General features: G+C 44.6%; 1 protein-coding gene across 4 annotated transcripts in view; it reads left to right on the top strand.

Moving 5' to 3' along the window:
- The first annotated feature begins 826 nt into the window (after positions 1-826).
- The window catches only part of PIWIL1 (piwi like RNA-mediated gene silencing 1), a 30,126-nt gene continuing 17,229 nt past the window's right edge, over positions 827-13,723 (top strand). The window contains exons 1-9 of one of the 4 annotated variants that reach the window (XM_077875233.1): positions 827-941; positions 4,060-4,145; positions 4,619-4,730; positions 8,277-8,402; positions 9,127-9,341; positions 9,696-9,817; positions 9,955-10,035; positions 10,683-10,880; positions 11,309-11,420. In XM_077875233.1, the coding sequence (XP_077731359.1) occupies positions 4,068-4,145; positions 4,619-4,730; positions 8,277-8,402; positions 9,127-9,341; positions 9,696-9,817; positions 9,955-10,035; positions 10,683-10,880; positions 11,309-11,420 (1,044 nt within the window). In that variant the 5' untranslated portion in view covers positions 827-941; positions 4,060-4,067. Of the gene's footprint in view, positions 942-2,840; positions 2,980-4,059; positions 4,146-4,618; positions 4,731-8,276; positions 8,403-9,126; positions 9,342-9,695; positions 9,818-9,954; positions 10,036-10,682; positions 10,881-11,308; positions 11,421-13,723 lie in introns of those variants that run through there. The other 3 variants (XM_077875231.1, XM_077875232.1, XM_077875234.1) reach the window with 3 other exon arrangements.

Below are 13,723 nucleotides of genomic sequence, written 5' to 3'. Positions count from 1 at the left end.
GTTTTTTAAGACGAGTCCCTAGGAAGCTATCGAACTGTTACCGGACTCAACTAGCGATGTAAAGCGACCCATCTTCCGTCCCAACCAACAGCTGTCCTATTTTCCGGCGTCTACGATATTTGGTCCCGGGTTGGCCCGACGTGGGTACAAATTCCCGTCGAAGGCGTCTACGTCGGGCCTGTGGCCACGGGGCCCCGGGGCAGCCGGGTCGGCACCACCAGCGCTTCGCCAAGCGCCAAGCACCCGCCCGCCCAAGCCGCAGAGCCGGGGTCCGGGGGCGGAGCTGCGCGGGCCTCGCGTCGTCCGGCGGCGGTGAGGGAGGCTGACGCCGCGCGGCCCCGCATCCCCGCATCCCCCCATCCCGGCTCTGCGGGGCCGGTGCTTCCGAGGGCAAGAGTCCGGGCTCACGTCTCTGTTGGATGAGCTCAGCGGTTTCCGACGACCGGCGGCAGCTTCGCAGCCGGACCCAGTGTCGTGGCCGCCCAGGCCGCTCAGCCCCTTCTCCCCGAGCCAGGAGACCTGCGGGGCCGGCCCTTCCCTGGGACGCGGCACCGCCCCCAGGACGCCCGCCGGCTCCTCGGGCCCCGCCCCGCCCGCCCCGCCCGCCCCGCAACCGACCTCACGTGCCGCCCAGTCAGGACGCCGTTGGCCGCGCCACGTGCAGGCCCTTCGCGCCCGCCGAGGTGTTCTTCCGCCCGGCAGAGGTACGCGGCCCTGCCCGCGGCGACGGCCCCAGGCGGACGGCGACGGACGGCGAGCAGCGCGGCTCCGCGGGCCCCAGGAGCGGAGGCAGCTGGCGGGGCGGCGGCCGCAAAGTCCCGGCGCGGAGGGATCCGGCGCGGGGTGGCGGTTGGCGGGGCGGCGCGGCGCGGCGGGGCGCGGCGCTGAGGGGACCGGGGTCGGGGTCGCGGCGCTGGACCTGCGGCGGTGGCGCCGGCCTGGTGAGGAGGGGTGCGGGCCGCGGGGTGCGGGCCTGGGCGGAGGGCGCGCCCGGCGCTGCGGGGCTTCGGGCAGGCCCGGGGTCAGAGGTCAGGCTGCCGCACCGTCTGGGTCGGGGGCGTCCCTGGGCTCCCTCAGGGAGGGGCGTCACCGGGGCACCGTCTGGGTCGGGGGCATCCCTGGGCTCCCTCAGGGAGGGGCGTCACCGGGGCATCGTCTGGGTCGGAAGGTGTTTTGGGGCACCTTCAGGGTGGGGGCGTCACTGAGGCACTGTCTGGGTCGGGGATGTTCCTGTGCACCCTCAGGGTTGGGGGGTCATCGGGCCACCGTCTGGGTCGGGGGCGTTCCTGGGCACCCTCAGGGAGGGGCGTCACCGGGGCATCGTCTGGGTCAGAAGGCGTTTTGGGGCACCTTCAGGGTGGGGGCGTCACTGAGGCACTGTCTGGGTCGGGGATGTTCCTGTGCACCCTCAGGGTGGGGGGCTGTTATCTGAGCACCGTCTGGGTCAGGGGGCTTTCCTGGGCATGCTCAGGGTGGGGGGCGTTATCTGGGCATCATCTGGGTCGGGGAGTTCCCGAGCATGCTCAGGCTGCGGGTATTGTCTGGGCACCATCTGGGTCCGTCGGCGTTCCTGGGCATGCTCATGGGGGGGCATTATCTGGGCATTGTCTGGATCAGGGCACATTCCTGTACATGCTCAGGGTCAGTGTCATTTTCTGGGCAGTGCTGCTCAGGGTTTGGGGAGGCACTATCCAGTTCGGGCCGTGTGTGGGCCAGAGGGCATTCCCCCACATTGCCCAGGGTCAGGAGAGTAGGGACACCTCTTGCCCTGCTGTCCTGCAGCCCACAGGGGTGGGATCGGGGTGGCATTGCCCCCTGGATGGACAGCAGTTTGCCCGGGCCCCATTTCTAGCTGGGATGATGGTAAGAAGCACCATGTCCGCATCTCACTTAAGGGGGACCGTGTGGTTTGTTGCCCATGGGAGGTGTCCTGTGGTTGGAAGGACACAGCTGGGAAGCACAGCTATGGGGGACTGCCCTCCAAACGGGGCCTGTGTGCCCCACCTGTGAGTGGTTACCTGGGTGTCTCTAGTGATGTGAGAATCACCTGCTGGCACACCAGACTTGGTAGCTCTGGGAGCATGGACCCCTTCTGCCTAATTTGCATTTCCAAGATGTTCCAGATGTCGCTGAGATCGCATTTTGAGAACTGCACTGTAAAAATACCGGACAAGACAGTTGAGCTTATGTCTGCTTTAAAGGAGGAACCAACCCAAACTTAGCATTACTGCCAGGCTAGGTGCTGGGACCAAGCCACAACTAGCAGCCTAGTCTGCAGGGGTGTGGGAGGAGAAAGGGAATCACCGTGCAGTGCAGTGTGGTAGGTGTGGTAACACAGGTGGGGAGGGGAGGGCACACTAGCAAAGGCTGTTCCACGGTGCACAGTGAGTCATGGAGCTTCTGTCGGTGATGTGTGGAGGAAGAGAAGTCTGCTGATTGTGCACACCATCCCTAGGACACCTGAGCGTGTACGGCAGCAGGCCCCGTGTGCAGGCTGTCATCCTAGTACAGACAGTAGAAATGCACAAAAGTGTAAGATGGTTCTAACATGTTGGCAACCCAGCACATCGTATTCTATAACCAACTTTGGAAATTATTGAGTGAGAGTCAAATTGCGAAGGTTCTTAGGATTTGGTGAGTTCACACATTTGCAGAACACAATAAGAAGTCAGGTCTTTCACAATTGGAGAATATAATTAGATTTGCCTCTCTAGGAAGGCCCTCATGAGAATTTTAGAAGCTGTGAAACTGAAAAAGATGAAAACCTGATTTAAACCAGAATGATCTTAAATGTAAATGATGTTGTAGGCTTCCCCTCTGTATTTAGAACCTTCAGTGGTGTCTTGTGGCAGTGAAGGTGGAATCTGAGCTCCCCGTTGCCTACAAGGCCCACGCATCCTGACCCGGCATCCCTCAGGCTGCACCCATTCCCCCTTTTTACTGTGCTGAAGCCACACAGGGCATCTGTCAGCTCTGCAGGTGAGCCACTCTCCACACTTAGCTCTTTTCTAGAAGTCTGCTACCAAATGCCTGCCACTTCCTGATCCTCTTGTATCTGCTTATGTAGTGACCTCACAGGAGGCAGGCACCAGGATGTAAAGTAGCTCCTGCCTGCTTTTCTATAAGAACATTCTGCTTGTTTCCTTCATTAAACTTGGGACAATTTGTAGTTAAAATCTTACCTGCCTTTCCCACTGGGACTAAGATGTGTGGAATGTTCACTGTATGCCCAGTGCTTTATAAGCCCTTCCTGTGTGTCCTCATTGAACCGCACGCTGGAGCTATGTGGTAGGTTAATAAAACTCTTGTTTGACACACGAAGACATGGATCTGAGGTTCTGTCCCTTCTGTGAAGGAGTCAGGTTCAGGCAGACTAGCTCTGAGGCCTCCACTCTGCATGATCTGATATGGCTTTCTGCTCTGGGGTGGGGGTGGAGGGTATCTCTGATGCCTGATAGGTGTTGTTGAGATGGAGAGCACTGTTGGGTCAGAAGGAGTAGAAGCAACAGAGGAGGCTTTGAGAGATAAAGGACTCCATCCTTTTTCCTTAGAGGCACAGTGAGTGGTCTTGCCACTTACCAAGAATGAAATTGTGGGACATAAATGATGTACTGAGAAAGATAGTGGTTTGGGTACATTTAAGCTACATGTGGCTCTGTGGGTGGACCCAGGAGGGTGCGGTGAGGGCCTGACCTCAAACATGACACCTGGGTCCATTTACATACTTTCCCACATGTGAAAGAGCTAGTGACTGACCTCCATGTTGCAGATTTTCCTAAGTGGTTAAAATAGTAATTCAATGAAAAAGGAAAAGCTGTATTAAAACAAGTTCTGCACTTTAGCCCTGCTACCCAGCGTGCTGCCCAATCTACATAAGTACTTCTGTTTGTTGAAGGTAGGGCCATTGCCTTAAACTCTGTTACGAGAGGCTAGAAAAATATGTGATGATTCAGGAGCTTATTGTGGAGTCCTAAATATTTGTTCCAAAGAAATATTGCAGAAACAGTAAAATGTAATTGTGTATGTTGAGTATTGTCTTTACTGTTATTTCCCCTCAAGGAAAAAAAATGACTGGGCGAGCCAGAGCAAGAGCCAGAGGACGAGCCCGTGGGCAGGAGACGGTGCAGCACGTGGGTGCCACTGTGGTGAGTGCTGTACCTTTCACCTGCAGTGTCCTCGAAAAACAAAAACTTGCTCCATCTTTATCGGCATAGATTATTAAAATAAATTTAAAAACTGTGTCCTGTGAAGGATATAGTAGCTATACAAGGATGATGCTGTTCTATTTCCTGAGCATCTGAAAAGCTGCTTCTTTAGTTAGTGACCTTTTTCTTTTAATTTACATTTAGTTAATTAACAGTGTATTAGGAATTTTAGACGTAAAGGTCAGTGATTCATCAGTTACATATCACACCCAGTGCTCATCACATCACATGTCTCCCTAATACCCATCACCGGTTAGTGAGCCTTCTTGAAGAAACTTCTTTAGAGGAATACAATATTTGGTTACTAACCTAGATCAGTTTTGTTTGAATATCTTAGATTTGTTGAAGACTGTTTTCTCTGACCTGTGACTTTTTGACATGAAAAGAATGCTGTTTGTTTGCATATCCCATAGAGTCAGCAGCCTGGCTATGTGCAGCCCCGGCCTCAGCAGCCCGTGGCCGAAGGGGAATTAGTTGGCCGTGGACGCCAGAGAGGAGCAGTAGGAGCAGCGGCCAAGTCACAAGGTGAAGGGAAAGTGCACAGACTTCGTGTGTGCACATGTGCAGTAGTAGTAGTAGATGTGAAGTGGTAACCAGTGTGTGGGGTCTTGATAAAAACGGGGTTCCAGCAGTCCTTTAAAGTCTAATGGGCCCTCTTGCAGCTGAGCAGCCTGCTACTTAGGGAAATGCCACTGCTACTTAGAAATGCTGATTTCTTTTCTCCTTGGACATGAAAAGGCCTATCCTTGCCAGGGCCCTGTATTAGCTCTTCCAAAGTGATTAACTAAGCATACATTTGCTTATTCATGAATCATTTTAGAACGTTGTTTCAGCATCTTGTGATTCCATCACAAGCTGGAGCACCTTTTACATTTGTAACTTTGGTTTATAATAGGCAGTCTCACTATATTGTGGTGGGGGGTGCTAACTGTCCTGCTCTGGGCCCCACACTGCAGAAACCTAGACCCATTAAGAGTCAGAACCACAGCCTTTTAATAGGAGAGCTCCACTTCATCACCCTGCCATACACCCTATGAAATCAAGTGGTGAAACAGTGTTCCTTGTGTTAATGAACACATGTGTATGTATGGTTTTTGTATAGACAATTTTGAGAAAGAATATCAGTAGTGCTGCATTTTGAAGAATCAATTAGAAGACTGGAACATCTTTTGTTTATGTATCCAAGTATCTATTACTTTTCTGATATAAGATGTGTTACTTTTCAAGATGTCTGATGAGAATTCATTTATGGGCATTCATTTCTTTTAAATTTACAGGATTTTATCCACTTTCTCTAATCTAGATGCCTGAGTTCTTTTGAAGCTTAAAATATTTGACTTTCAACTGTGTTCCACATACAATAAGATTTGCTGAAGCTGTTTTAAAAACACTTCCTTATTGATGCAGTCCTGGAATGCAAATAAAATTGTGGGAAGTACTTAAGTACTTCTTAAACATGCTCTGTATTGATCTTTATTAATAATTTAACAGTTGTGCATGAATTTAAATGCTATGAAACTCTATCCATCATCTCTAAAAAGCTAGTATCTAACTTTATAGGAAGAGTCTCTGTGAGGATTAAATATTACCCGGAATAACAAATGCAAGGCTCTATTTCATAACTTTTCACTGCTTTTGTAAGGATTATATCTGAGAAGTATTTGTCATAAATGTTCAAAGTATCTACTAGGTTTTAGAAATTGATGTTTAACAGATTTATTCTTAATGAGAGACCTTGCTTCAGACCATGATTTTCATTCTGTATATGGGGTGTGGATACGTGGAGGGCTCTGAAACAGAGCAATAGTGAGATACGGTTTTTGTTTTTAACCATTCTAGCAGCTGCATGGAAAGAGATTCTAGACACACCTTGGAGATGCCACAGGTCTGGTTCCAGACCCCTGCAATAAAGCAAATATCATAAAAAACAAGTCAGATGAATTGTTTGGTATCCCAGGGCATTATAAAAGTTATGTTGAGGGATCCCTGGGTGGCGCAGCGGTTTGGCGCCTGCCTTTGGCCCAGGGCGCGATCCTGGAGACCTGGGATCGAATCCCATATCAGGCTCCCGGTGCATGGAGCCTGCTTCTCCCTCTGCCTGTGTCTCTGCCCCTCTCTCTCTCTCTCTCTCTCTCTCTCTCTCTATCATAAGTAAATAAATTAAAAAAAAAGTTATGTTGATATTACTGTACTCTATTTATGCAGTAGCATTACATCTAAGCAACATAAATACCTTAATTTTAAAATACTAAGAAATGCTAACCATTATTTGAGTTTTTAGCAAGTTTTAATTACTTATCACAGATCACCATAACAAATATAATAATAAAAAAAGTTTGAAATGGTGTGAGAATTACCAGTGACATAGAAATGAAATGAGCAAATGTTGGAAAAATGTCACCAGCAGGCTTATTTAACACAGGATTGCCAGAAACCTGCAGTTATAAAAAATGCATTATCTGTGAAGCACAATAAAATAAGGTGGGCATATAATTATCTAGTTTTCCAATTTTGTTCATTCTGAAACCTGTCCTTTTTACAGATTGACAGATAAGCTTTGGCTAAATATAAAAGCTATACTATGTGTAGAGAGGGAAACAGACTTCATCATTGTTTACATTCAGAAACTTGCAGTCAGGTTTTTGTATCCAGAACTGAATTTTAAGACAAATTCCATTTTTTCAGGATAAACGCCTCTATGACCTGTTGTTACTAGCTTGGATTCAGTATGTTTGACCTGTATTAGTTAATCACCCAAGACCAAGGCTACTTTCAGTTGAAAGTCTCTGGGATAAAAAGCTCACCAAGGGAAACAAAACAGCTATAGATTTAAAGGATTTTTAAATAGAGCCTCTGAATATCCTGAGGTACGAGAATCAACATATTTAGCAAACACCTTTAAAGAGCTTTATAAATTACATTCTCACAGAAAACTTACTATATGCCTGTGAAGGTCAGTTTTTCAGGTAAGGAAGTTGAAGCTCTTGTTAGAATAACTTGCTTCCAGGGTGTATCAGGAACCAATATTTTGCTCAAGCCATTGTTCTTTCTCTAACAAAGAGATCCAGAAGTTGGCATTTCCGGGCTAGTCCTGGCATTTGTGGTCAGAAACAAACTGGGCTTTTCAATCGTTTTGTTCTGTTGTCCTGACTTCTGTCATTAAGACTTAGTTTTGGCTGTCACATCCAAATTCCAGGCAAGATCGGCAGGGCAGGGGGTACAGAGAGCAGAAAAGCTGGTTACTGACTCCCTCCCAAGGCACTTTCCCAGAGGTTTGATCCAGTAATTTCTGCATAAATCTCTCAGGCTGTCATTCCCTACAGGGAAGGTGGAATTCTAGTCTGTTAGATACATGACTCCCTAAATAAGCTATCTTTAAAAAAGAAGGCTGAGAGATTGGGAAGTAAACTGAAGTCTCTGGTACTCATGTTACAGTTGTAACACTGGATGACAAAGCCCACGTTCGTTCTTTGAGCCACATCATGCTATCAATAGGAGATACTTCTGCGTGTTGTACAAATGGAAGGATTTAATTTTGGGTATTATAACCAGCTTTTGAAACCATATGAACTTCTATCCCAATAGTCCATAGGGTATGCACAGAATGATTCCATCTGTTCTGATGTTCGTAGGGGAATTAGGAAATGACATTCTAGATGTTTACACGTTAAAACCTATGAACTACCAATTCCTATAGCTATAATTTCATCATAAAGCTGTGAGAAATACTGCTTATTAGGCCCTTAGGTCCTTATCAGAACTTGGAGAATAACGATTTCTTAGTCAACAAGCATGCTCCTGAGTTCTTGAATCCCAGGCCAGTTGTGTTAGTCTTTTACAGGGATATAGGTCTTATAGGGGAGCATCTAAGTTTGGCTGGGGCAGTGGCAAGAACAGCTTAATAGAAGTCCTGGCTAAGCTACTCTGGCCAAGCAGATACCCAAGACATTCTGATGGCATTCCTGTATGTTATCTGTAGCACCTCTGTAGCTTTTGGGTATCATTTTGTGAATTAATACCATTCTTGATTTCATGTTTCATGTTACATAGTATATCATTTTTTTTTTTAAGAGCTCCAGATATCTGCTGGATTTCAGGAGTTATCATTAGCAGAGAGGGGAGGTCGTCGTAGAGACTTTCATGATCTTGGTGTGAATACAAGACAGAACCTGGACCATGTTAAAGAATCAAAAACAGGTGTGTTAATTACAAAGACTGTAGTTTCATGTGATTACTTTTCCAGTTAAACAGGACACTGAATTGAAGCCATTTATTTTACATGTTTATTTATATGATGCAGTCACAGAGAGAGAAGGCACATTTGGTCAGGATCCTGCATGGCTTTTCCATTTCCCTCTCTCTTTTGGATTTGATGAAATAGGTTATTGTTGTCCTCAGCTGCACTGAAATGTTCTATTAAGTGTTATATTACTTGTTTTCTTTTAAGACTTTGCCATAGAGTGTAGCCTGGGTGGCTGAGCGGTTTAACGCTGCCTTCAGCCCAGGGCATGATCCTGGAGACCCGGGATCGAGTCCCACGTCAGGCTCCCTGCTTCTCCCTCTGCCTGTGTTTCTGCCTCTCTCTCTGTCTCTGCATCTCTCATGAATAAATAAATATTAAAAAAAAAACAGACTTTGCCATAGAGAGGTTTGGTTGGTTCTGTTGTAAATTAGTCTAAGGAGGATTTTTTCTTAAATGTATACTTGTAGGAACTTACCTGGATAGGATAGTCCTCAAAGTCAGATGTCTTAGAACTTCAGTGTCAAAAAAAAAAAAAAAAAAAAGGAAGAAGAACTTCAGTGTCATATGCTGTTCTTAGCCTTTTGTTTGCAGAACTGTGTCTACTTTGTCATGGTAGGAAAGATCTCAAGGAAGAATAAACTCAATACTATGTTAATCAAACGTGACTCGCTTTTACAGGTTCTTCAGGTATTATAGTAAGGCTGAGCACTAACCATTTTCGACTGACATCCCGTCCCCAGTGGGCTTTATATCAGTATCACATTGACTATAACCCGCTGATGGAAGCCAGAAGACTCCGCTCAGCTCTTCTTTTTCAACATGAAGATTTAATTGGAAGGTGTCATGCTTTTGATGGAACAATATTATTTTTACCTAAAAGACTACAACACAAGGTTATTTTAAAATATTGGGTTGGGGAGAGGGTGATGATAAATTTCCACTTCAGAGCAGAACTGCCACAATCTAGGGTAGCTTTTAGAGAAACTCCAGTGATGGTCTGGTGATTATGTGTGTAATGAACCCGGGGAGCTGGGGGGGCTTTGGCATTATTGCTTCATTCTCAAATCCACCTGAGTACTTGATGACAATTATAATGAGCCTGTAACCACTCTTCTCATAGTCATTCTTTTTTAAATTTAAAACCTTTCTATAATCTTCATTGTTGCCTTACTAGCAGGAATTATGTGATTGGTGTTATTAATTTCTTTTAATAATTAAAAGTTTGGTTTTCCACTGCTTTGGCTCAGGTTACCGAAGTGTTTAGTCAGACCCGAAATGGAGAGCACGTGAGGATAACAATCACCCTTACAAATGAACTCCCACCTACATCACCAACTTGTCTGCAGTTCTATAATATTATTTTCAGGAGGTATGTTAGTGTTTCCTTAACATTTTACTCAGAAAAAATGAAAATCTAGATGAGTTGAAAGACCAGTGAGGTGAGTCCCTATGCATTAGAAATGCTTACCAGCATTCACTCCTGTCTTCCAACCTTTCAATTTCTAGACTCTTGAAGATCATGAATTTACAGCAGATTGGACGGAATTATTATAACCCAAGTGACCCAATCGATATTCCAAATCATAGGTTTGTATGAAGTGGAAGCTTTCTGTTCTTTAGGCTTAATCACAGACTTCAAAAGTGATACTCTAGTTTGAAATAATCACATTTATTACTGTGACTGTTAATGGTACCCTCATGTTAAGTAAACATTTAACTTTGAAATAATAAAGGAAACCTCCACGAATACTCGGATTTTAAAAAAATCACATGCTGTTCATCTGTCACTGCGGAAGCATGAAGAGTTGCCTGACACTGTTTGTATTTGCTCTTAGGGAACAAAATTTATAAACTAATGAATATTGTTTCAGAAGTTCCTGTGGTATATCCGAGTGCAGCCTGCACAGTTTAGGTTTATTATACTAATTACAGATTCTTTTAGTTAGACTGGATACTTTCTCAGGTCATTCCAACATAAAAAATAGTTTAATATAGTGTATGAACTCAGAATGGAACTTAAATGGTTATGCTATTAAATAACCTTTATTGTTGAGGATCTTAAAAAGAGGGGTCTTTATCTGGAACCTCATAAACCTAGAAATAACTAAGTTTACTCCGTTCAAGAACTTTGGTACTTTAGACCCAGTCATTAAAGGAGAAGAACACAACTTGATACACAGAAGCTGTTTGGATGATTCACAGGGGCCACTTCAAGCTCCCATTCTCTTTGGCAGGTTGGTGATCTGGCCTGGCTTCACCACCTCTATCCTTCAATATGAGAACAACATCATGCTTTGCACTGACGTGAGTCATAAAGTCCTTCGCAGTGAAACCGTGTTAGATTTCATGTTCAACCTCTATCATCAAACAGAAGAACATAAATTTCAAGAACAAGTTTCTAAAGAACTAATAGGTTTAATTGTTCTTACCAAGTAAGACTGCTTTTTAAAATACAAAATAATCATTTTGCAAATCTTTAGATACTGTGGCTTTCTAGTCCATTCTTTTAGAAAGTAGAGTTTATAGCAGAGGAGCAGGAATTGCATGAAAATGGGGAGGGGTGTTCATGACCTTTCCCAAAACACAAATTCTCAGGGGGAGCACACTCCTTTGAAAAGGACAAATACCTGATGACTTCTATCCTTTTTAGTCTTCATTTTATTTTCTAGTAGTACTTTACTCCCTTGTCCCTCTAGCATGGTCTTTAGAAGTTTTCCCTTTCTCTTCCCATGAATGACATCATGTATTACTGAGTGATTTCCAAGTTTATTTTCTTAGAGACTATGTACTATCTACATCTAGCTTCTTTCTAATAATAATTCTACAATTCTAATACCAATAAATGTCACCTATTCCACAGGTATAACAATAAAACCTACAGGGTAGATGATATTGACTGGGACCAGAATCCAAAGAGTACCTTTAAGAAAGCAGATGGTTCTGAAGTCAGTTTCTTAGAGTACTACAGGAAGGTAAGAAGATAATGGTGACTTTTTTTCATGTGAAGTATTTAGGCCTTAGGAAAAATGTGAACTATCTTCAGTAGGATTTGCTTGTGCACATGCAACCAGTTGCTTTGAAAGCTGTATATAAGGACGCCTGGGTAGCTCAATGGTTAGCGCCTCCCTTCAGCCCAGGGTGTGATCCTGGAGTCCTGGGATTGAGTCCCACATCGGGCTCCCTGCATGGAGCCTGCTTCTCTCTCTGCCTCTTTCCCATTCTCTCTCTCTCCAATAAATCAATCAATCAATCTAAAAAAAAAAAGCTGTATATAAATGTATTTATTAAGGTAATCATAGCAGTTTAGCTCATTACCACATGAGAAGTGCTTGATCCCGGTTCCTTTTTCCCAGTAGAATGAAAGATTGTGTTTGATTTTAAGCTTGTGGGAGGACAAACAGGTAGGGTAATTAGTGATAAACAATGTGAGTTTACTGCCATATTCTGTAATGAACACTTCTTTAACCTCACCCAAGGGTGGGGTTAAAGACAGCTAAATCTTAGCATCAAGTTGCACTAAATCTGCATATGAGTTAACTCTTTTTAAAAATTTGTTTAAATTCAATTTAGTTAATATATACTGTATTATTAGTTTCAAGGGTAGAATTTAGTGATTTATCAGTTGCATATCACACCGAGTGCTCCTTCCATCATGTGCCCTCCTTCATGCCTATCACCCAGGTACCCCATACTCCCAACCCCTCCCCTCCAGCAACCCTGTTTGTTTCCCAGAGTTGAGTCTCTCATGGTTTGTCTCCCTCTCTGATTTCTTCTAATTGCATTTTTCCCTCCCTTCTCCTGTGATCCTTTGCCCCGTTTCTTATGTTTCTCATATAATGTGAAACCATATGATCATGGTCTTTCTCTGATTGACCTATTTCACTCAGCATAATATATCCTCCAATTCTATGCACGTTGTTGCAAATGGCAAGATTTTTTTGATGGCTGAGTAGTATTCTGTTATATACATACATACACACACACACACCCCGCATCTTCATTATCCAGTCGTCTGTTGATGGACATCTGGGCCCTTTCCACAGTTTGGCTGTGGACATTGGTGCTATAAACATTGGGATGCCTGGGTGGCTCAGTGGTTGAGTGTCTACCTTTGGCTCAGGTCATGATCCTGGGGTCCCAGGATTGAGTCCCACACTGGGCTCCCTGCAGGGAGCCTGCTTCTCCCTCTGCCTGTGTCTCTGCTTCTTGCTGTGTGTGTCTCATGAATAAATAAATAAAATCTTAAAAAGAATGGAGGTGCAGGTGCCCCTTCAGATCATTGCATTTGTATCTTTGGGTAAATACCCAGTAGTGCAAGTGCTGGGTTGTGGGGTAGTTCTATTTTTAACTTTTTGAGAAACCTCCACACTTCTCTAGAGTGGCTATACCAGCTTGCATTCCCGACAACAGCACAAGAGTGTTCCTCTTTCTCTGCATCCTTACCAACATTTGTTGTTTCCTGAGTTGTTAATTGTAGCCATTCTGACAGGTGTGAGGTGGTATCTTCTTGTGGTTTTAATCTGTATTTCCCTGATGCTGAATGATGTGGAGCAATTTTTCATGTATTGGCCATTTGTATGTCTTTGGAGACATGTCTGTTCATGTCTTCTGCCCATTCTTGACTGGATTATTCTTTGGGTGTTGAGTTTTATAAGTTCTTTATAGATTTTGAATACTAACCCTTTATCTGATAAGACATTTGCAAATATCTTCTCCCATTCTGTGGGTTGCTTTTTAGTTTTGTTGACTGTTTCCTTTGCTATGCAGAAGCTTTTTATCTTGATGAAGTTGCAATAGTTCATTATTGCTTTTATTTCCCTTACCTTTGGAGACGTGTCTAGCTAGAAGTTGCTGCAGCGGAGGTCACAAAGATTGCTGCCTGTGTTCTTCTCTAGGACTTTGATAGATTCCTGTCTCACATTTAGATCTTTCATCCATTTGAGTCTGTTATTATGTATGATGTAAGAAAGTGGTCCAGTTACATTTTTCTGGATGTGGCTGTCCAAGTTTTCCCAGCACCATTTGTTAAAGAGACTGTCTTTTTTCCATCAGATGTTCTTTCCTGCTTTGTCAAAGAGTAGTTGACCATACAGTTGAGGGTCCATTTTTAAGTTCTCTATTCTGTTCCATTGATCTGTGTGTCTTTTTTTCTGCCAGTACCATACTGTCTTGATAACCACAGCTTTGTAACATAGCTTGAAGTCTGAGATTGTGATGCCGCCAGCTTTGGTTTTCTTTTTCAACATTCCTCTGGCTGTTCAGGGTCTTTTCAGGT

This window comes from Canis aureus, chromosome 27 (assembly GCF_053574225.1).
Source record: "Canis aureus isolate CA01 chromosome 27, VMU_Caureus_v.1.0, whole genome shotgun sequence".
NCBI classification, from domain to species: Eukaryota; Metazoa; Chordata; class Mammalia; order Carnivora; family Canidae; genus Canis; species Canis aureus.
Note: the sequence above shows the minus strand (reverse complement) of the source record. Positions and strands in the feature narration are given on the sequence as shown.